The following is a 25,340-nucleotide window of genomic DNA, read 5'->3' as shown; positions in this document are numbered from 1 at the left end:
TCTTCAAAACAATTGAACCGCTCTCCTTGAAGTTCTTGATGATCCGATAAATGGTTTATTTAGGTGCAATCTTACTGGCAGCAATATCCTTGCCTGTGAAGTCATTTTTGTGCAAAGCAATGATGACTGCACGTGTTTCCTTGCAGGTAACCATGATTGACAGAGGAAGAACAATGATTCCAAGCACCACCCTCCTTTTGAAGCTTACAGTCTGTTATTCGAACTCAATCAGCATGACAGAGTGATCTCCAGCCTTGGCCACATCAACACTCACACCTGTGTTAATGAGAGAATCACTGACATGATGTCAGCTGGTCCTTTTGTGGCAGGGCTGAAATACAGTGGAAATGTTTTTTGGTGATTCAGTTCATTTGCATGGTAAAGAGGGACTTTGCAATTCATCTGATCACTCTTCATAACATTCTGGAGTATATGGAAATTGCCATCATACAAACTGAGGCAGCAGACTTTGTGAAAATTCATATTTGTGTCATTCTCAAAACTTTTGGCCACGACTGTATATGTGCCGCTGCTCTGAGACAGAAATGAAACACACAGGTGCACAGAGCCAGAACACACACACACACACACACACACACACACACACACACACACACACACACACACACACACACACACACACACACACACACACACACACACACACACACACACACACACACACACGTTCAGCTGCACTGGACGGGAATGAAGCTTGCTGTACAATACATTTCAACCCTGTCTGGCTGCATTCCTCTGAAATAAGACTTCATAGGGGAGTGAGAGGGAGGGTGTGTGCATGTCAGGGTGTGTGTGTCAGGGTATGTGTGTGGTGCGGGGGGAAAGGACATGTTTTAGGGGAAACCCACTGTGGCTAAGCTGGCCCACAGACATACCATTTCTGTCCGTGAGTTTGTGACTGTGTTTATGTGTGGGAAAAGGGTCTAGAAGAGTCTGTGTTTTAGGGACGGTTTAGGTCGGCCCACATACATCAGCAGAGCTTGTTAAAAACTACCACAACTGAGTCCTTCAGTTAAATGTGTGTGTATATCTGGACCACAAACACACACACACCCTCCAGCTCTCTCCCTCCCACAGTCTACCCCCAACTCACTGCCCTGTCATTCATGACAAAACCTAAACACACACATTCCTATAGTCTGGGCCTCTCACATAGAAACACAGAAACGTAAGGTTGAGACATGCATACACACACACAAACACAAAAACGTAAGGTTGAGACATGCATACACACACACAAACACAGAAACGTAAGGTTGAGACATGCATACACACACACAAACACAGAAACGTAAGGTTGAGACATGCATACACACACACAAACACAGAAACGTAAGGTTGAGACATGCATACACACACACAAACACAGGGCTGAGACTATGAGCTGAGGTCAGTACAGGTGTATCAAAGGCCATCAGACTGTTAAACAGCCATCACTAACATTGAGTGGCTGCTGCCAACACACCGACTCAAATCTCTAGCCACTTTAATAATAAAAAATTACATGTAATAAATGTATCAGTAGTCACTTTAAACAATGCCACTTTATATAATGTTTACATACCCTACATTACTCATCTCATATGTATATACTGTACTCTATACCATCTACTGCATCTTGCCTATGCTGTTCGGCTTTCGCTCATCCATATATTTATATGTACATATTCCTATTCATTCCTTTACTCTTGTGTGTAAAAGGTAGTTGTTGTGAAATTGTTTGATTACTTGTTATATATTACTGCATGGTCGGAACTAGAAGCACAAGCATTTCTCTACACTCACATTAACACCTGCTAACCATGTGTATGTGACCAATAACATTTGATTTGAGTGTATGGCCCAGATCTAGGAGTGTGAAGCCAAGGTCTAGGAGTGTGTAGCCAAAGTCTAGGAGTGTGTAGCCAAAGTCTAGGAGTGTGTAGCCAAAGTCTAGGAGTGTGTAGCCAAAGTCTAGGAGTGTGTAGCCAAAGTCTAGGAGTGTGTAGCCAAAGTCTAGGAGTGTGTAGCCAAAGTCTAGGAGTGTGTAGCCAAAGTCTAGGAGTGTGTAGCCAAGGTCTAGGAGTGTGTAGCCAAGGTCTAGGAGTGTGTAGCCAAGGTCTAGGAGTGTGTAGCCAAGGTCTAGGAGTGTGTAGCCAAGGTCTAGGAGTGTGTAGCCAAAGTCTAGGAGTGTGTAGCCAAAGTCTAGGAGTGTGTAGCCAAAGTCTAGGAGTGTGTAGCCAAAGTTTAGGAGTGTGTAGCCAAAGTCTAGATGGTTGTCTTTACTTCTGTAGGAACTCTGCCTGACCGCAGATTTTGAGGAGGTAGTGGTCGACATCAATGTGGTCGAGGTCTTCATTAGCGTAACACAACGTCTGGTAGATCAACAGGTCTACCGTAGACGACCCTGAGAGAGAAAGAAAGAGAGAGAGACCGAAGAATGAGGCAATAGAGAGACTGTTCATTTGGCCAGTTTGATCTCTCTGAGTGAGAGAAAACATACTCTCTGCCCTCATCATGAGTCATGACCTGACGGTACCCACAGCACATAGTCTTACACACTAATGGAGAAAGGGTGAGCTGGAGAGAGAAACAGAGAGAGAAACATCCCTTAAATCTCTCTCTCCCTCTCAGACAGATGAATGAGTCAGTAATGTTTAATTGAGAGGTCTGCATAATTACATCAAGGGATCTCCAACAACAGGCTTTTCCTAATCCCTTATCCCGGATCCCTGATCTTGGAGAACCACAGTGGTCTGGACAGGACTGAGGCCAGCACACATTACATTCACTAAGGGTGTGTATGAGAATAGGGGTGAGATCTCTGTGCTGTTGAACCTGTGGTGTCAGCATTGTGTGTGTGTGTGTGTGTGTGTGTCTTACCATCACAGGTGAAGGTGAGTGGTTCTCTAAAGTGGTCGCTGATGACCGTAACCTTGACGCTGACCCCTAACCCCTGTTGCAGCTCTTCAGGCCCCACTGAGGGTGTCCACACAAACCCTGTGTTCTTAGACTGGTCACTGCACGGATATGCTGACCGCAATCTGAACACAACACACAGTCATGATCATTAACAGGTAATAAATAGCCTGACAAAACACAGTCATGATCATTAACAGGTAATAAATAGCCTGACAAAACACAGTCATGATCATTAACAGGTAATAAATAGCCTGACAAAACACAGTCATGATCATTAACAGGTAATAAATAGCCTGACAACACACAGTCATGATCATTAACAGGTAATAAATAGCCTGACAACACACAGTCATGATCATTAACAGGTAATAAATAGCCTGACAACACACAGTCATGATCATTAACAGGTAATAAATAGCCTGACAACACACAGTCATGATCATTAACAGGTAATAAATAGCCTGACAACACACAGTCATGATCATTAACAGGTAATAAATAGCCTGACAACACACAGTCATGATCATTAACAGGTAATAAATAGCCTGACAACACACAGTCACGATCATTAACAGGTAATAAATAGCCTGACAAAACACAGTCACGATCATTAACAGGTAATAAATAGCCTGACAACACACAGTCATGATCATTAACAGGTAATAAATAGCCTGACAACACACAGTCATGATCATTAACAGGTAATAAATAGCCTGACAACACACAGTCATGATCATTAACAGGTAATAAATAGCCTGACAACACACAGTCATGATCATTAACAGGTAATAAATAGCCTGACAACACACAGTCATGATCATTAACAGGTAATAAATAGCCTGACAACACACAGTCACGATCATTAACAGGTAATAAATAGCCTGACAAAACACAGTCATGATCATTAACAGGTAATAAATAGCCTGACAACACACAGTCATGATCATTAACAGGTAATAAATAGCCTGACAACACACAGTCATGATCATTAACAGGTAATAAATAGCCTGACAAAACACAGTCATGATCATTAACAGGTAATAAATAGCCTGACAACACACAGTCACGATCATTAACAGGTAATAAATAGCCTGACAAAACACAGTCATGATCATTAACAGGTAATAAATAGCCTGACAACACACAGTCATGATCATTAACAGGTAATAAATAGCCTGACAACACACAGTCATGATCATTAACAGGTAATAAATAGCCTGACAAAACACAGTCACGATCATTAACAGGTAATAAATAGCCTGACAACACACAGTCACGATCATTAACAGGTAATAAATAGCCTGACAACACACAGTCATGATCATTAACAGGTAATAAATAGCCTGACAACACACAGTCATGATCATTAACAGGTAATAAATAGCCTGACAACACACAGTCACGATCATTAACAGGTAATAAATAGCCTGACAACACACAGTCATGATCATTAACAGGTAATAAATAGCCTGACAACACACAGTCATGATCATTAACAGGTAATAAATAGCCTGACAACACACAGTCACGATCATTAACAGGTAATAAATAGCCTGACAACACACAGTCACGATCATTAACAGGTAATAAATAGCCTGACAAAACACAGTCATGATCATTAACAGGTAATAAATAGCCTGACAACACACAGTCATGATCATTAACAGGTAATAAATAGCCTGACAACACACAGTCACGATCATTAACAGGTAATAAATAGCCTGACAAAACACAGTCATGATCATTAACAGGTAATAAATAGCCTGACAACACACAGTCACGATCATTAACAGGTAATAAATAGCCTGACAACACACAGTCATGATCATTAACAGGTAATAAATAGCCTGACAACACACAGTCATGATCATTAACAGGTAATAAATAGCCTGACAACACACAGTCATGATCATTAACAGGTAATAAATAGCCTGACAACACACAGTCATGATCATTAACAGGTAATAAATAGCCTGACAACACACAGTCATGATCATTAACAGGTAATAAATAGCCTGACAACACACAGTCATGATCATTAACAGGTAATAAATAGCCTGACAACACACAGTCATGATCATTAACAGGTAATAAATAGCCTGACAAAACACAGTCATGATCATTAACAGGTAATAAATAGCCTGACAACACACAGTCATGATCATTAACAGGTAATAAATAGCCTGACAACACACAGTCATGATCATTAACAGGTAATAAATAGCCTGACAACACACAGTCATGATCATTAACAGGTAATAAATAGCCTGACAACACACAGTCATGATCATTAACAGGTAATAAATAGCCTGACAACACACAGTCATGATCATTAACAGGTAATAAATAGCCTGACAACACACAGTCATGATCATTAACAGGTAATAAATAGCCTGACAACACACAGTCATGATCATTAACAGGTAATAAATAGCCTGACAACACACAGTCATGATCATTAACAGGTAATAAATAGCCTGACAACACACACAGTCATGATCATTAACAGGTAATAAATAGCCTGACAACACACAGTCATGATCATTAACAGGTAATAAATAGCCTGACAAAACACAGTCATGGTGATAATTGCATGTAGACAGCCTGACCACAACCCGACCACAATACAACCACAACAAAACCACGACACAGCAATGTTTCTAAACAACCATGACTGAGGGTGAGGGTAACATGTGGGCCCAATCCCAAATCAACCCCTTAAACAATATGCCCTTTGTGGAGTTCTGAGAGGATTTGACAGGTGTAGGCAATATGGCAATAGCTCCATCTTGCATTCTAATACTGTGGGTGGAAGTTTCACCATGTGGCTTATATCAATCAAATCCTACACAAGTACATAGGATTCGATTTGGGATTGGGCCAAACACTTACACATCGAGCATGTGGCAGAAGGCGGCCACCTCCTCGTCTCTCTCCTCTGACACCTGGAAGAGCTCATAACCAAAACCATTGAGCCTGGTGCCCAGGGACACCTGTCAATCACACACAGAGACACAGGAAGGATCAGAGTCACAACTGAAGGTAATGGAACATTCAGAGTAACAGAACTCAAAGTAATGGAAAACAGCTGTGCTGGACTTGACTGGATTGAAGTAAACTGGAGATAAAACAAAACTAGACATTTCAAGGCCTCTTTATTTGTTTCTAGGTTTCCCTATGGAAAAATGGAATGAGGGTGTGAGGTAACAACGTTAGATGGGGATTAATGCTATGTCATGCTAAGTCACGTAATGAAGCTGTCGTAAACCTGTTGTAACCCTGTCACAGGGTGAGTAGTTACCGGGTCGGCCAACACTCTGTGCTGGTTCTTGTTGCTCTTTTGGATAGATAGGTAGGTGCGGGGGGGCACCTGAGGGGGGAGCGTCTTGCTCCGAGCCAACGGCTTCCCTGATTGGTCCCCGTTGGCCCGCCTACCCCTTGGCGATGGCAAATCCCCATTGAGCTTGGAGAGAGCGTCGTTGAGGCTCTCGTAGTTTAGCGTCTCCCCTGACGACAGTTTGGGCTGGTCCACCTCGGGGGTGAACAGGTTGACATCTCGGGGAGTCGTAGTGGGTCGGGGGGGCAGGAAGGGCTCAGAAGAAGGGAGTAGAGGGGTCCTGGGGGGTACAGCAGGAGGAGGGTCATCAGGACGAGGGGGGAAGCCTTTAGGCAGAGTCAGAGAAGAACCAAAGCTAGACCCTGACTCCCCATAGCTGGAACTCAAGTAGTCTCCCTTCCCTGGACTCTCCAGGATATAGATGGGCTCCCTGGCCCTGGCTGGGGAGGGCTGTGGGGAGTGAGACCCCCCAGGCTGGAGGTGGTGGAGGGAGAGGTCTGAGCCAGATAATTCTCTTAGCAAACTCCTTCCAGGAGGACTAAGGCTGGGGCGGGGTGGGAGGGGGCGATCGACCTGCCTCTGGCCCTCCCAGGGGGGTAGGGTAGGTACCTTCCCACCACCCTGGCTGCTGGTCCCCTGGCTGTCCCCCCCCTTGTCCTGTTTGAGTCTGGACAGGGCATCATACTCCATCTGTAGGGCTTCAGCCAGTACCAGCTCCCTCTGGCTCAAGCCCAGGGAGTCCAGTCCCCAGGGACCCTCGCTATCCTTCTGAGTTTGTGCTGCCGACATGCTCCTACAGGGAACGCCACCACTGACAGGAGAGGAAGACACCGGTGCTAGGGCTTCCAGAGAAGAGACATTGGGCTCAGAATACGCTCTGTGGAGAGAGAGAGAGAGAGAGAGAGTTTATCAGAAAGAGTAATAAAAAAAGTAATTAAAGTCAAAGGGAGAATAAGGGATATGTTTCTCTTCTGCCAAAGACGCCAAATGCTCTCAGTTCAATGTGTATTCCACAGCTATTACCCACCCCCTTTAATTTAATCTTCAATTTTCTCTGTAACATTAAAGATGCACTACGCAGATATTGCTCCGACATTTCCTGGTTGCTAAAATTCGAAACAGTTTGCCTAATTTCAGTTTATGTGACAAAAGAAGAAGGAACAGTGTAGAGAATCATTGTACAATCTAAACCGCTGGGAAATATATTTTCCAAATGTAAAAATATTGCATTTTCAGCTGTTTGAACCTGATGTCCAAAACAAAAAGTAAAAAATGCAAAAACAAACTTAAGCACGAGAAGCATAGAAATAGTGTACATAGAACAGATCTACTGCTTCTTAGACGTGCTTTCAATGAGAATGATAGACCTATAACAGATTTCTATGTGAATTTGGTCAGGTCCGCCAAAAAGTTACATATCACAGCTTTAAAGGGCTGCAGGAACAGTTTATAAACCATCATTAAAGGAACAAAATGTATTTTATAGGACAAATCTTATGTAAAGAAGATTAACATATTATTCCTCGAACAGACCAGTCTGGTTCAGACAGGCAACTGCAGCTCAGTAGAATCACAGCCTAGTTTATTTACCAGAAAATGTCTGCTCCACTCTGTTGGCGCATGCAAAACGCTGCTGGCATCCAGCCATCCACTGACGTGATGTGATCTTTCTCGCTCATTTTTCAGAATAAAAGCCTGAAACTATGTCTAAAGACTGTTCACACCATGTGGAAGCCATAGGAAAATTAATCTGGATGATATCCCTTTAAATGGAGGGAAGGCATGCAATAGAGCAGAGAGCTTTCAGGAAAAACAGCACTTCCTGGTTGTATTTTCCTCGGGTTTCCGCCTGCAATATCAGTTATGTTATAATCACAGACAATATTTTGACAGTGTTGGAAACTGTAGAGGGTTTTCTATCCTAATCCGACAATTATATGCATATTCTAGATTCTGGGCCTGAGAAATAAGCAGTTTCATTTGGGTATGTTTTTCATCCAAACATCAAAATACTTCCCCCTACACTCAACAAGTTAAGGAACAACAAATGCAATCCCTTCTAGACATCTACCTGCACAAAACGTTTCACTGTAATCGTGAAGGTGTAAACTTGGCAGTAGAAAACCTAAACAGTATCTTTGACCTCTCAGCTTCTCTATCAAATCAACAATTTCACTCAAACAACCTAAGAAAATTGAACAATGACATGGTTTGATGAAGAGTGCAAAAACCTAAGAAAGATATTGAGAAACCTATCCAACCAAAAACAGAGACCCAGAACCTGAGCCTACACCTTCACTATGGTGAATTAGTAAAACAATAGAGAAATACAGAACAGAAAAATAAGGAACTGCACGTGAGTAATCAGCTCAATGTGATTGAAGAATCCATAGAATCTATTCACAACAAATGTAGCTTTAATTTGCTATCTTGCATGTATGATTTAACGAAGGTTTAATGTTTATAGTAATTTATTTGAATTTGGCGCGCTGCATTTTCCCTGGCTTTTGGCCATATATCCCAGAGAGGTTAACCTCTTGAAGCTAGGGGGCACTATTTTTATGTTTGGAAAAATAACGTTCCCAAAGTAAACTGCCTATTTCTCAGGACCAGATGCTAGAATGTGCATGTAATTGACAGATTAGGACACTCTAAAGTTTCCAAAACAGTCAAAATATTGTCTGCGAGTATAACAGAACTGATATTGCAGGCGAAACCCTGAGGAAAATCCAATCAGGAAGTGCCTCTTATTTTGAAACACTTCTGTTCCTATGCATGCCTATCCTCCATTTAAAGGGATATCAACCAGATTCCTTTTTCTATGGCTTCCCTAAGGTATCAGTCTTTAGACATAGTTTCAGGCTTTTATTTTGAAAAATGAGTGTGAAAGATCCCATTGCATAAGTGGATAGGTGGGGGCTCTCAGAGTGAGTTTTGCGCTACAGAGTAAAGTGGCCATTGTTCCACCCGGTGTTATTGAAAAACCTCCACACTCAGTTGATATATTATCGAATATATATTTTAAAAACAACCTTAGGAATGATTATAAAAAATGTTTGACATGTTTCTGTGGACATTATAGACGATTTGGAAATTCCGTCTGCGTTGTCGTGACCGCTCTTTCCTGTGGATTTCTGAACATAACGCGACAAACAAACGGAGGTATTTTGGGTATAAAAATAATCTTTATGGAACAAAAATAACATTTGTTGTGTAACTGGGAGTCTCGTGAGTGAAACAATCCGAAGATCATCAAAGGTAAACGGTTAATTTGATTGTTTTTCTGATTTTCGTGACCAAGCTTCCTGATGCTAAGTGTATATAATACTATGCTATCGATAAACTTACAAACGCTTGGATTGCTTTCGCTGTAAAGCATAATTTAAAAATCTGAGACGACAGGTGGATTAACAAAAGGCTAAGCTGTGTTTTGCAATATTGCACTTGTGATTTCATGAATATTAATATTTTTTAGTAATATTATTTGACTGTGGCGCTATGCTATTCAGCGGTTGCTGACGAAAATGATCCCGCTAACAGGATGGGTGCGTCAAGAAGTTAACTTCTTACAGATCATTGGGACTAGAGGTCGACCGATTATTATTTTTAAACGCCAATAGCAATACCGATTATTGGAGGACCAAAAAAGCCGGTGCCGATTAATCAGCCGATTTTTTTAAAAATATTTTTTATTTGTAATAATGACAATTACAACAATACTGAATGAACACTTACTTTAACTTAATATAATACAACAATAAAATCAATTTAGCCTTAAATTGTAACGGTTCTCGTCCTCTTCTGAGGAGGAGCAGCGAGAAGGATTGGAGGACCAATGCGCAGCGTGGTAAGTGTCCATAATGTTTTTTAATAAAGACAATAAAACACTCAAACAAAACAACAAAACGGTGATGTGAATATAAAACCGAAAACAGTACCGTGTGACCAAACCCTCACACGGAAAACAAACACCCACAACACAAAAGTGAAACTCAGGCTACCTAAGTATGATTCTCAATCAGGGACAACAATTGACAGCTGCCTCTGATTGAGAACCATACGAGAACAAACTAAAAAACCAACATAGAAAAACAAACAGAGTGCCCACCCAACTCACACCTTGACAATACTAAAACAAAGATATAATAACAGAACTAAGGTCAGAACGTGACACAAATACATAATGAAACATGTTCAATTTGGTTTAAATAATGCAAAAATAAAGTGTTGGAGAAGAAAGTAAAAGTGCAATATGTGCCATGTAAAAAAGTCAACATTTAAGTTCCTTGCTCAGAACATGAGAACATATGAAAGTTGGTGGTTCCTTTTAACATGAGACTTCAATATTCCAAGGTAAGAGGTTATAGGTTGTAGTTAATATAGTATTTATAGTACTATTTCTCTCTATACCATTTGTATTTCATATACCTTTGACTATTGGATGTTCTTATAGGCACTATAGTATTGCCAGTGTAACAGTATAGCTTCCATCCCTCTCCTCGCCCCTACCTGGGCTCGAACCAGGAACACATCGACAACAGCCACACGAAGCAGCGTTACCCATCGCTCCACAAATGTCGCGGCCCTTGCAGCGCAAGGGGAATAACTACTCCAAGTGTCAGAGTGAGTGACGTTTGAAACACTATTAGCGCAGACCCAGCTAACTAGCTAGCCATTTCACATTGGTTACACCAGCCATTAGGCTGATAGGCTTGAAGTCATAAACAGCGCTGTGCTTGTGAAGAGCTGCTGGCAAAACGCACGAAAGTGAGGTTTGACTGAATGATTACGAGCCTACTGCTGCTCAGTCAGACTGCTCTATCAAATCAAACTTAATTATAACATAATAACACACAGAAATACGAGCCTTTGGTCATGAATATGGTCGAATCCGGAAACTATAATTTCGAAAACAAAAAGCGTTGATTCTTTCAGTGAAATACGGAACCGTTCGGTATTTTATCTAACGGGTGGCATCCCTAAGTCTAAATATTGTTGTTACATTGCACAAACTTCAATGTTTTGTCATAATTACGTAAAATTCTGGCAAACTAGTTCGCAATGAGCCAGGCAGCCCAAACTGTTGCATATACCCTGACTCTGCGTGCAATGAACGCAAGAGAAATTACACAATTTCACCTGGTTAATATTGCCTGCTAACCTGGATTAGTAGTTATAACTAGTGATTATGATTGTTTTTATAAAATAAGTTTAATGCTAGCTAGCAACTTACCTTGGCTTCTACTGCATTCGCGTAACAGGCGGGCTCCTCGTCGAGTGCATGTGGTTAGAGCGTTGGACTAGTTAACTGTGCGGTTGCAAGATTGGAACCCTGAGCTGACAAGGTGAAAATCTGTCGTTCTGCCCCTGAACAAGGCAGTTAACCCACCGTTCTTAGGCCGTCAAATGAATTACTTACAAATCATACAATGTGATTTTCTGGATTTTTGTTTTAGATTCCGTCTCTCACAGTTGAAGTGTACCTATGATAAAAATTACAGACCTCTACATGCTTTGTAAGTAGGAAAACCTACAAAATCGGCAGTGTATCAAATACTTGTTCTCCTCACTATATATAGGGATGCACAATATCGGAATCAGCCGATATTAGCTAAAAATGCCAACATCTCTGACGTGCATACCTACACATGCAACACAGCATTCCTACCAAGCACTATGATGACACTGGCTCTCATGATGACCGCCACAGGAAAGGAAGACCCAGAGTTACCTCTGCTGCAGAGGATAAGTTCATCAGAATTACCAGCCTCAGAAATTGCAGCCCAAATAAATGCTTCAGAGTTGAAGTAACAGACACATCAACATCAACTGCGTGAATCAGGCCTTCATGGTCAATTTGCTGCAAAGAAACCACTACTAAAGGACACCAATTGAGATGTTTGGTTTTTTTTACCTTTATTTTACTAGGCAAGTCAGTTAAGAACAAATTCTTATTTTCAATGACGGCCCAGTGGGTTAACTGCCTGTTCAGGGGCAGAACGACAGATTTGTACCTTGTCAGCTCAGGGATTTGAACTTGCAACCTTTCGGTTATTAGTCCAACGCTCTAACCACTAGGCTATCCTGCCGCCCCAATGAGGTGGCATTGGGGCGGCAATGCATGTGGGAACTCCTTCAAGACTGTTGGAAAAGCATTGCAGCTGAAGTGGGTTGAGAGAATGCCAAGAGTGTGCAAAGATGTCATCAAGGCAAAGGGTGGCTACTTTGAAAATGTGAAAATAACACATTTTGATTTGTTTAACACTTTTTTTGGTTACTACATGATTCCATGTGTTATTTCATAGTTTTGATGTCTTCACTATTATTGTACGATGTAGAAAATAGTAGAAGTAATTTAAACCCTTTGACTGGTACTGACTAACTGACTGACTGACTGTATGCATGTATGCATGCATGCAGTTGAAAGTTTACATACACTTAGGTTGAAGTCATTAAAACTTGTTTTTCAACCACTCCACAAATTTATTGTTAACAAACTATAGTTGTGTCAAGTTGGTTAGGACATCTACTTTGTGCATGGCACAAGTAATTTTTCCAACAATTGTTTACAGATGGATTATTTCACTTATAATTCACTGTATCACAATTCCAATGGGTCAGAAGTTTACATACACTAAGTTGACTGTGCCTTTAAACAGCTTGGAAAATTAATTCCAGAAAATGATGTCATGGATTTAGAAGCTTCTGATAGGCTAATTGACATCATTTGAGTCAATTGGAGGTGTATCTTTGGTTGTATTTCAAGGCCTACCTTCAAACTCGGTGCCTCTTTGATTGACATCAAAAGAAAATCAGCCAAGACCTCAGAAAAACATTTGTAGACCTTCACAAGTTTGGTTAATCCTTGGGAGCAAATCTCTCTAATATTATTCTGACATTTCACATTCTTAAAATAAAGTGGTGATCCTAACTGACCTAAGACAGGATATTTTTACTAGGACTAAATGTCAGGAATTGCGAAACTGAGTTTAAATGTATTTGGCTAAGGTGTATGTAAACTTCCGACTTCAACTGTGTGTGTGTAAATATATATATATATATATATAACACACACAAAGTGGGGCAAAAAAGTATTTAGTCAGCCACCAATTGTGCAAGTTCTCCCACTTAATAAGATGAGAGAGGCCTGTAATTGTCATCATAGGTACACTTCAACTATGACAGACAAAATGAGAAAATAAAATCCAGAAAATCACATTGTAGGATTTTTTTTGGAAGTTATTTGCAAATTATGGTGGAAAATAAGTATTTGGTCAATAACAAAAGTTTATCTCAATACTTTGTTATATGACCTTTGTTGGCAATGACAGAGGTCAAACATTTTCTGTAAGTCTTCACAAGATTTTCACACACTGTTGCTGGTATTTTGGCCCATTCCTCCATGCAGATCTCCTCTAGAGCAGTGATGTTTTGGGGCTGTTGCTGGGCAACACAGACTTTCAACTCACTCCAAAGATTTTTTATGGGGTTGAGATCTGGAGACTGGCTAGGCCACTCCAGGACCTTGAAATGCTTCTTACGAAACCACTCCTTTGTTGCCCAGGCGGTGTGTTTGGGATCATTGTCATGCTGAAAGACCCAGACACGTTTCATCTTCAATGCCCTTGCTGATGGAAGGAGGTTTTCACTCAAAATCTCACGATACATGGCCCCATTCATTATTTCCTTTACACGGATCAGTCGTCCTGGTCCCTTTGCAGAAAAACAGCCCCAAAGCATGATGTTTCCACCCCCATGCTTCACAGTAGGTATGGTGTTCTTTGGATGCAGCTCAGCATTCTTTGTCCTCCAAACACGACGAGTTGAGTTTTTACCAAAAAGTTATATTTTGGTTTAATCTGACCATATGACATTCTCCCAATCTTCTCCTGGATCATCCAAATGCTCTCTAGCAAACTTCAGACGGGCCTGGACATGTACTGGCTTAACTTCTTAAGGATGACGCAGAATACAGTTCCCATGCAGGAACATAACTCAGCGGAATTTCAGAGCGCCACCTATAGTTTTTGATAAAACTCAAACTTTCATTAAACGTTCATTAAAATACACATTCAAGGTAGTGAATTAAAGCTACACTCGTTGTGAATCTATCCACCAAGTCAGATTTGTAAAATGCTTTTCGGCGAAAGCATGAGAAGCTATTATCTGATAGCATGTACCCCCTAAATACTGCAACGTCACCTAACACAACAGATTTTGCGGTAGCCGGCGCTACCCAAAACGCAGAAATAAAATATAAAACATTCATTACCTTTGACAAGCTTCTTTCTTGGCACTCCTAGATGTCCCATAAACATTACTATTGGGTCTTTTTTTTATTAAATCGGTCCATATATAGCCTAGGTATCGATCTATGAAGACTGTGTAATCAAGGAAAAAATGAGTTTGATAACGCAAAGTCATTTTTTTAAATTAAAAAGTCGACGATAAACTTTCACAAAACACTTCTAAATACTTTTGTAATGCAACTTTAGGTATTAGTAAACGTTAATATCTATCAAAATGATCACGGGGCGATGTATATTCAATAGCTCCACGTCCTGATATCATGTCCAAATATTCCTCAACCAAAACATCCGGTCGGAGACCGGAAAAATGCGCTGCCTTGTTTCGGTTTGACCAAGAAACAAATCCGAGACAAATGACAAGATGTGTGGAAGCTGTAGGTATTGCAACCTCGGCCCCATTTAATGTGGTTCACGTTTAACAATTGGTTGAAGTGGCGCATGGATATATTTTCCCATTTTCAGTGATCAGATTTTCCTGCACTTTTCGATGAAACGCACGTTCTGTTATAGTCACAGCCGTGATTTAACCAGTTTTATAAACGTCTGAGTGTTTTCTGTCCACACATACTAATCATATGCATATACTATATTCCTGGCATGAGTAGCAGGGTTGGAGCCTTTATGGTGCTCCTCTGAACCTCAACTATCTGGCTGACAGCTTGACACACAACTGATGGGAAACGTGTTAAAAAGCAGGCAGCTTTATTTCCTAAGGAATGGAAAAGAGATTATGACTCTGAAATGTTGCACGATTTTTAACAAAAAGCTGCGAAAATTCGCATGAGCCCTCACAGGTAGCAGGGTCTGACACGTCTGGCACTGCAGGATTTGAGTCCCTGGCGGCATAGTGTGTTACTGATGGTAGGCTTTGTTACTTTGGTCCCAGCTCTCTGCAGGTCATTCACTCGGTCCCCCCGTGTGGTTCTGGGATTTTTGCTCACCGTTCTTGTGATCATTTTGACCCCACAGGGTGAGATCTTGCGTGGAGCCCCAGATCGAGGGAGATTATCAGGGACTCAAATTCTGCAGTGCCAGACGTGTCCCCCTGCTTAAGCCAGTACATGTCTAGGCCCATCTGAAGTTTGCTAGAGAGCATTTGGATGATCCAGAAGAAGATTGGGAGAATGTCATATGGTCAGATTAAACCAAACTATAACTTTTTGGTAAAAACTCAACTTGTCGTGTTTGGAGGACAAAGAATGCTGAGTTGCATCCAAAGAACACCATACCTACTGTGAAGCATGGGGGTGGAAACATCATGCTTTGGGGCTGTTTTTCTGCAAAGGGACCAGGACGACTGATCCGTGTAAAGGAAATAATGAATGTGGCCATGTATCGTGACATTTTGAGTGAAAACCTCCTTCCATCCTTCCAAGGAGTGGCTTCATAAGAAGCATTTCAAGGTCCTGGAGTGGCCTAGCCAGTCTCCAGATCTCAACCCTATAGAAAATCTTTGGAGGGAGTTGAAAGTCCATGTTGCCCAGCAACAGCCCCAAAACATCACTGCTCTAGAGAAGATCTGCATGGAGGAATGGGCCAAAATACCAGCAACAGTGTGTGAAAACCTTGTGAAGACTTACAGAAAACATTTGACCTCTGTCATTGCCAACAAAGGGTATATAACAAAGTATTGAGATAAACTTTTGTTATTGACCAAATACTTATTTTCCACCATAATTTGCAAATAAATTCATTAAAAATCCTACAATGTGATTTTCTGGATTTTTTTCTCATTTTGTCTGTCATAGTTGAAGTGTACCTATGATGAAAATTACAGGCCTCTCTCATCTTTTTAAATGGGAGAACTTGCACAATTGGTGGCTGACTAAATAGTTTTTTGCCCCACTGTAGGTCCATTATCTTTTCTACCTACTTTATATCACCCAAGGATGTTAATGGCCAAAAGATCTCTGGCATCTAACCAGGTTCATTCTGGGATCAACTGTCCTACCGTTTTGCTCAGCCTCAGTGCAGAAGAAAGGAAGCTTATCATTTATATTATAGCTTATAGCTGTACTCTAATGATTATACAGTTGCTGTACTGGAGATCATGATATGACATAAAATGGCATAACAGGACATAATCCTTGGCAGAGGTCATGTGGGGTAACTGCCTCGGGAAAAAAATCTGTTCAGAGAATTTTTAAATGATCCACACATCCCAATTCATAAACAATCCCTTTCCTATTCTCTGTTGGTTCTCTGCAGTGCATACCTACATTAGTACTAATGGTCCAATATCCACAGTTGATAAAACAACAACCTGACCACAACCAGACTAACTGGTCTGACAGCTGATCCTAAATCCTACTGGATGTGTCAACAACATTACAGCAACTGTTGCTAATGTTAGGTCCTAACCTCTTTGGTTAATTGTCTGGTTAGTTGGAAGGGTTTCCCTCAGTGATCTAATATCAGTGACAGTGATGTCTGTCAATCACATGGTATACCACATAAGCTTTATAATATTTCCGATATTCCCCCTTGCTTTAAAAAAAAAAACATTTTTGGCCAATTAAACCGATAACCGATATTACATTTTTTTGCTGCCTTTTAAGCATTCTAGTACAGTTGAATAGTTGACACACACACATGGATGCAGCGGTCTAGGGCACTGCATCTCAACACAAGATGCGTCACTATAGTCCCTGATTCGAATCCAGGCTGTATCACATCCGGCCATGATTTGGAGTCCCATAGGGCGGCGCACAATTGGCCCAGCTTTGTCCAGGTTTGGCCGTCATTGTAAATAGGAATTTGTCCTTAACTGACTTGCCTAGTTAAATAAAGGACACACACACACACACGTTACTTTGTTGGCATTTATATATGTCCCCATTACCAGTAAAACATAATCAAAACCTATTTCTTTCACTTACTTGATGTGCTGTTTCGTTGTTCATTTGTTCCGTCATTTCATTCTCAACCAGGATTTCTATGGAACGCCGTTTGGGTCTTTGCATGTCAAAAAATATACTATTTAAAACTATTTGACGTGTCAAATAAAACTATTTGATGTGTCAAATAAAACTATTTGATGTGTCAAATAAAACTATTTGATGTGTCAAATAAGTTTGTTGACCAATCAGGACCTGAATTATGACTGCAAGTCACTTAATAATTTTCTGTGTTCAATAATTTTGTTATGTAGTTATTACACATTGATTACACAATCACTCGCATTTCATATGTCTCAACGATTCATCGATACGTATGCTATGATGCTGGTAGAGTTGTCTCGCACACCTACAGTGCTGGTCATAAAAAAAGCTAGCTAGCTCATGGATGCAAACAATGTTCTTCCCCAAAACATAGCAATAAAACAATCTGTTTCAGTAGCTATAGTTAGCTAGCTATGTATATAGCTAGGTGTCATCATCTAAAATAACCCTAATTTATAAGACAGTTCATATTTGAGTAATGGTGGACGGACTCATCTATGTGAAGCTAGCCATAATAGTGGACTTTGCGGTTAGCCTTCAAAATAAGAAGTATGGCATAAATTCCCCTATTCAATCCTTTTTGTGGCTAGCTTCACAACACATAACCCGGTCCAGTCGAGCTTCACTAGCCAGATGAAGCTAGCTGGTTGCTTATAACTTTAGCTTTGGGCAACAGGGTTAAGAAGCTGGCTAGCTATTTATTTTCATGAACTGAAGTTCAATTTCAATAGGCGAACAACAATTGGCTACCTAGCTAATACTTACTCACAAGGATTCCTAAATCATTGCTAAGAATAATGAAAATTACAACAGTATCTCTTGGTCATCGTTTTCAGGCTGGTTGTATTGGTGCTAGCTAGGTACCAAGCTAAAGCTAGCTACCCCAGAATTTGCGGTCTAACAAATTATGCTTTATTACCAACGTGGTATTGTAAACACATCGTTCATGGCCGGTGTTTGCGAACTTTTTTGTACAGCTTTGACAGTGCTACTGTCTCTTTTATGACACGCTAAGACCCAAACGGAGTTCAATAGTATGTATGCCGTGAAGCTAATAGCAGTGACGCTATTACTGTGTAACTCCGGTAGGGAAACATCGGAAAAATAGCGCACTTGGTAGTGTTAACTGGTGCTCGACCAGTTGGCGAAAGCCAACATCACCCACAACAGAGAAAGGTTGATTGTCAAGGACAATGAATTCTATTATCTTGGCTTTAATTGTCCCTCTAACATCAATGCATTATAGAGAAATTAACATTAAATTATCTGACAACAGCTCTGATGGCAGTCAGCATGCTATTTGCACACTCCCCCAAAGCTTGAGACATCTGTGGTGTTGTTTGACAAAACTGCATATTTTAGAGTGGCCTTTTATTGTCACCAGTTCAAGGTGCACCTGTGTAATGATCATGCTGTTTAATTAGCTTCTTGATATGCCACACCTGTCAGGTGGATAGATTTTCTTGGCAAACAATAAATGCTCACTAACTGGTACGTAAACAATTTTGTGCACACAATTTGAGAAAAATAAGATTTTTGTGCATATGGAACATTTCTGGGATCTTTTATTTCAACTCATGAAACCAACACTTTACATGTTGCGTTTATATTTTTGATCAGTATACTAGGGCCAGGGCGAGACCAGTGTTGCAATACTCTATTTTACATATAGCAGGTTTATAAAGAATCAAAGAGTTTAGTCTGGTTCATGTTTTAAAATATCGCAATACTGGTATTGTCATAGACCTAGAAGCAAAAGAACACAGCATTAGCCAAGTCAGAACATGTGGAATTGCAGGAAATTAGCTTTAAAACTGAAATATTTTCTAGAGGTCGACCAATGAATCGATTATGGCCGATTACATTGCATTCCACGAGGAAACTGCGTGGCAGGCTGACCACCTGTTATGCGAGTGCAGCAAGAAGCCAAGGTAAGTTGCTAACTAGCATTAAACGTATCCTATAAAAAAACAATCAATCTTCATATAATCACTAGTTAACTACACATGGTTGATGATATTACTAGGTTAACTAGCTTGTCCTGCATTGCATATAATCAATGTGACGCCTGTTAATTTATCATCGAATCACAGCCTACTTCGCCAAACGGGTGATGATTTAACAAAAGCACAATCGTTGCACGACCTAGCCATAAACATCAATGCCTTTCTTAAAATCAATACACAGAAGTATATTTTTTTAAACCTGCAGTTAAAAGAAATTAATGTTAGCAGGCAATATTAACTAATTAACTTCAATGTTAATTAACTAACTGTCACTTCTCTTGCGTTCATTGCATGCAGATTCAGGGTATATGCAACAGTTTGGGCCGGCCTCCTGGCTCTTTGCAAACTAATTTGTCAGAATTTGACATATTTATGACATAACATTGAAGGGTGTGCAATGTAAAAGCAATATTTAGACTTAGGTTTGCCACCCGTTCGATAAAATACAGAATGGTTCTGTATTTCACTGAAAGAATAAATGTTTTGTTTTCAAAATGATAGTTTCCGGATTTTACCATATTAATGACCGAAGGCTCGTATTTCTGTGTTTACTATATTATAATTAAGTCTATGATTTGATATTTGATAGAGCAGTCTGACTGAGCGGTGCTAGGCAGCAGCAGGCTCGTGACTATTCATTCAAACATTACTGCATTTGCCAGCAGGTCTTAGCAATGCTTGAGGTACAGCACAGCACAACTACTTCTCTGATAGAGTTCAGTGTGTCAAATCTGTTGTCCGGGCCTCTGGCAGTCTCGATGGGGGTGCCTCAGGGTACAATTCTTGGACCAACTCTCTTCTCTGTATACATCAATGATGCCGCTCTTGCTGCTGGTGAGTCTCTGATCCACCTCTACGCAGACAACACCATTCTGTATACTTCTGGCCCTTCTTCGGACACTGTTAACAGGACACAAACTCCAGACGATACCGATACCGATTATTGGAGGACCAAAAAAGACGATACAGATTAAATCGTCCAATTTATTTTTATTTTTTTGTAATAATGACAATTACAACAATACTGAATAAACACTTATTTTAACTTAATATAATACATCAATAAAATCAATTTAGCCTCAAGTAAATATTTGGTTTACATAATGCAAAAACAAAGTGTTGGAGAAGAAAGTAAAAGTGCAATATGTGCTACGTAAGAAAGCTAAAGTTTCAGTTCCTTGCTCAGAACATGAGAACATATGAAAGCTGGTGGTTCCTTTTAACATGAGTCTTCAATATTCCCAGGTAAGAAGTTTTAGGTTGTAGTTATTATAGGAATCATAGGACTATTTCCCTCTATACTATTTGTATTTCATTAACCTTTGACTATTGGATGTTCTTATAGGCACTTTAGTATTGCCAGTGTAACAATAGCTTCAGTCCCTCTTGAACTCCTCCCTGGGCTCGAACCAGCAACACAACGACAACAGCCACCATTGAAGCAGCGTTACCCATGCGGAGCAAGGGGAACAACTACTAGAAGGCTCAAAGCGAGTGACGTTTGAAACGCTATTAGCGCGTACTAACACCGGCCTCATCTTGGGAGTTGATAGGCTTGAAGTCATAAACAGCGCAATGCTTGACGCACAACGAAGAGCTGCTGGCAAAACGCACAAAAGTGCCGTTTCAATTAATGTTTACGCGCCTGCTTCTGCCTACCACTCAGTCAGATAGTTAGATACTTGTATACTCAGTCAGATTATATGCAACGCAGGACACGCTAGATAATATCTAGTAATATCATCAACCATGTGTAGTTAACTAGTGATTATGATTGTTTTTTATTAGATAAGTTTAATGCTAGCTAGCAACTTACCTTGGCTTACTGCATTCGCGTAACAGGCAGGCTCCTCACGGAGTGCATCGAGAGAGAGGCAGGTCGTTATTGCATAGGACTAGTTAACTGTAAGGGTGCAAGATTGGGTCCCCCGAGCTGACTGCAAGGTGAAAATCTGTCGTTCTGCCCCTGAACGAGGCAGTTAACCCACAGTTCCTAGGCCGTCATTGAAAATAAGAATGTGTTCTTAAAACCTCTTAAGCCCACCCGACACGCAGGTGCCTCATCTAGCCATCTGGAAATGCAAATGCACTACGCTAAATGCTAATAGCACTCGTTAAAACTCAAACGTTCATTAAAACACACATGCAGGGTACTGAATTAAAGCTACACTCGTTGTGAATCCAGCCAACAAGTCAGATTTTAAAAATGCTTTTCGGCGAAAGCATGAGAAGCTATTATCTGATAGCATGCAACACCCCGAAATACCTGAAGGGGACGTAAAAAAAAATTAGCATAGCCGGCGCTACACAAAACGCAGAAATAAAATATAAAACAATTCATTACCTTTGACGAGCTTCTTTGTTGGCACTCCTATATGTCCCATAAACATCACTATTGGGTCTTTTTTCCGATTAAATCGGTCCATATATACCCAAAATATCGATCTATGAAAAGTGTGTGATCCGGAAAAAAACAGCGTTTTAAAACGCAACGTCATTTTTTTAAATTAAAAAAGTTGACGATAAACTTTCACAAAACACTTCGAAATACTTTTGTAATCCAACTTTAGGTATTTGTAAACGTTAATAATCTATCAAATTGATCACGGGGCGATGTGTATTCAATAGCTCCACGTCTTCAAATCATGGTCGAAAATCTCTCTTCCAAAAAATCCTGTCGGAGACCGGAAGGAATGGGATCTCTCTTACTCGTTTGACCAAGAAACAACTCCCAGGCAATTGACAAGACTGGCGACATCGTGTGGAAGCTGTAGGACTTGCAATCTCAGCCCCATCTAATTTGCTGTCCCATAGACAATACATGCAAGTGGTGCATTGATATTTTTTCCAGTTTTTGGTGATCAGTTTTCCTTGCGCTTTTCGATGAAACACACGTTGTGTTATAGTCACAGCCGTGATTTAACCAGTTTTAGAAACGTCAGAGTGTTTTCTATCCAAACATACTAATCATACGCATATACTATATTCCTGGCATGAATAGCAGGACGCTGAAATGTTGCGCGATTTTTAACAGAATGTTCAAAAAAGTAAGGGGTAAGCTTAAGAGGTTTTAACTGACTTGCCTAGTTAAATAAAGGCTTAAAGAAATAGGCAAATCGGCGCCCAAAAATACAGATTTACGATTGTTATGAAAACTTGAAATCGGCCATTCCGATTAATCGGTCGACCTCTACTCCAGACGAGCTTCAACACCATACAACTCTCCTTCTGTGGCCTCCAATTGCTCTTAAATTCAAGTAAAACTAAATGCATGCTCTTCAACCGATCGCTGCCTGCACCTACCCACCCGTCCAACATCACTACTCTGGACGGTTCTGACTTAGAATATGTGGACAACTACAAATACCTAGGTGTCTGGTTAGACTGTAAACTCTCCTTCCAGACTCACATCAAACATCTCCAATCCAAAGTTAAATCTAGAATTGGCTTCCTATTTCGCAACAAAGCATCCTTCACTCATGCTGCCAAACATACCCTTGTAAAACTGACCATCCTACCAATCCTCGACTTCGGCGATGTCATTTACAAAATAGCCTCCAATACCCTACTCAACAAATTGGATGCAGTCTATCACAGTGCCATCCGTTTTGTCACCAAAGCCCTATATACTACCCACCACTGCGACCTGTACGCTCTCGTTGGCTGGCCCTCGTTTCATACTCGTCGCCAAACCCACTGGCTCCAGGTCATCTACAAGACCCTGCTAGGTAAAGTTCCCCCTTATCTCAGCTCGCTGGTCACCATAGCATCACCCACCTGTAGCACGCGCTCCAGCAGGTATATCTCTCTGGTCACCCCCCAAAACCAATTCTTCCTTTGGCCGCCTCTCCTTCCAGTTCTCTGCTGCCAATGACTGGAACGAACGACAAAAATCCCTGAAACTGGAAACACTTATCTCCCTCACTAGCTTTAAGCACCAGCTGTCAGAGCAACTCACAGATTACTGCACCTGTACATAGCCCATCTATAATTTAGCCCAAACAACTACCTCTCCCCCTACTGTATTTATTTAAAAAGCTCCTTTGCACCCCATTATTTCTCTCTACCTTGCACATTCTTCCACTGCAAATCTACCATTCCAGTGTTTTACTTGCTATATTGTATTTACTTCGCCACCATGGCCTTCTTTTGCCTTTACCTCCCTTATCTCACCTCATTTGCTCACATTGTATATAGACTTATTTTTCTACTGTATTATTGACTGTATGTTTGTTTTACTCCATGTGTAACTCTGTGTTGTTGTATGTGTCGAACTGCTTTGCTTTATCTTGGCCGGGTCGCAATTGTAAATGAGAACTTGTTCTCAACTTCCTGGTTAAATAAAGTGGGTGGGGCGGGGACAACACATTTCTACACCACAACGATGGGGGAGTCAAAAACTCTCTACAGTAGAGCTCAACAGCGGAGGTGTCATAATACAAGTAAAACCTAGCGGTCAAACAGGGAAATGATTCCAATCGTCTTATCACCATAAAGTTCTTCCATAGGAGATTTTGATTCAATTATACAGACCAAAAATTCCAATTGGCTAAGCTTAAACTCTCATCATTGTTAGCTCTGGTATCTTACTTGGAACCAAGGACTGATCACCCCAATCCACAAAAGTGAAGAAAATTTTGATAACAACTGTGGGATATGCGTCAACAGCAACCTTGGGAAAATCCTCTGCGTTATCACTAACAGCAGACTCGTACATTTCCTCAGTGACAACAATGTACAGAGCAAATGTCAAATTGTCTTTTTACCAAATTACCATACGACAGACCATGCACAACCTAATTGACAAATGAACAAACAAAGGCAAAGTCTCATGCTTTATGGATTTCAAAAAAGCTTTTGACTCAATTTGGAATGAGGTCTGCTATACAAATTGATGGAAAGTGGTGTTGGGAGAAAAACATACGACAATATAAAATCCATGTACACAAACAACAAGGGTGCAGTTAAAATGAGCAAAAATCACATTTATTTCCACAGGGCCGTGAGGTGAGACAGGGAGGCAGCTTGAGCCCCACCCTCTTCAACATATATATCAACGAATTGGCGAGGGTACTAGAACAGTCTGCAGCACCTGGTCTCACCCTCCTAGAATCTGAACTCAAATGTCTACTGTTTGCTGATGATCGTATCCACAGATTTTGTCAGACCTGGACCCTGACAGTAAATCTCAGTAAGACAAAAATAATGTTACAAAAAATGTCAGTGTCCAGGACCAGAAATACAAATTCTTTCTAGACACCATTGCCCTAGAGCACACAAAACAAGTATACATATCTCGGCCTAAACATCAGCGCCAAAAAGCTGTGCACGATCTGAGAGACAAGGCAAGAAAGGCCTTCTATGCCATCGAAAGGAACATAACATTTGACATACCAATTAGGATCTGGCTAAAAATACTTGAATCAGTTCTAGAACCCATTGCCCTTTATGGTTGTGTGGTCTGGGGTCCGCTCACCAACCAAGAATTCACAAAATGGAACAAACACCAAATTGAGACGCTGCATGCAGAATTCTGCAAAAAATATCCTCTGTGTACAACGTAAAACACCAAATAATGCAAGCAGAGCAGAATTAAGCCGATACCCGCTAATGATCAAAATCCAGAAAAGAGCCACTAAATTCTACAACAACCTAAAAGGAAGAAATACCCAACCTTCTATAACAAAGCCATCACCTAAAGAGAGATGAACCTGGAGAAGAGTCCCCTAAGCAAGCCGGTCCTGAGGCTCTGTTCACAAACACACCCTACAGAGCCCCAGGACAACAACACAATTAGACACAACCAAATCATTAGAAAACAAAA

At 40.7% G+C, this 25,340-nt stretch overlaps 1 protein-coding gene across 1 annotated transcript in view; it reads right to left on the bottom strand.

The window, feature by feature from the left end:
* The window catches only part of LOC118381216 (phosphatidylinositol 4-phosphate 3-kinase C2 domain-containing subunit beta-like), a 125,272-nt gene that overhangs the window by 97,634 nt on the left and 2,298 nt on the right, over nt 1–25,340 (bottom strand). Inside the window, exons 2-5 of the mRNA XM_052473761.1 lie at nt 6,224–7,136; nt 5,815–5,915; nt 2,884–3,044; nt 2,287–2,407 (exon numbers count right to left, since the gene is read on the bottom strand). Of these exons, the coding sequence (XP_052329721.1) occupies nt 2,287–2,407; nt 2,884–3,044; nt 5,815–5,915; nt 6,224–7,048 (1,208 nt within the window). The 5' untranslated portion in view covers nt 7,049–7,136. The remainder of the gene's footprint in view (nt 1–2,286; nt 2,408–2,883; nt 3,045–5,814; nt 5,916–6,223; nt 7,137–25,340) is intronic.

Source organism: Oncorhynchus keta, chromosome 21, assembly GCF_023373465.1.
Source record: "Oncorhynchus keta strain PuntledgeMale-10-30-2019 chromosome 21, Oket_V2, whole genome shotgun sequence".
In the NCBI taxonomy this organism is placed as follows: domain Eukaryota; kingdom Metazoa; phylum Chordata; class Actinopteri; order Salmoniformes; family Salmonidae; genus Oncorhynchus; species Oncorhynchus keta.
This window is presented reverse-complemented; position numbering and strand designations above follow the sequence as displayed.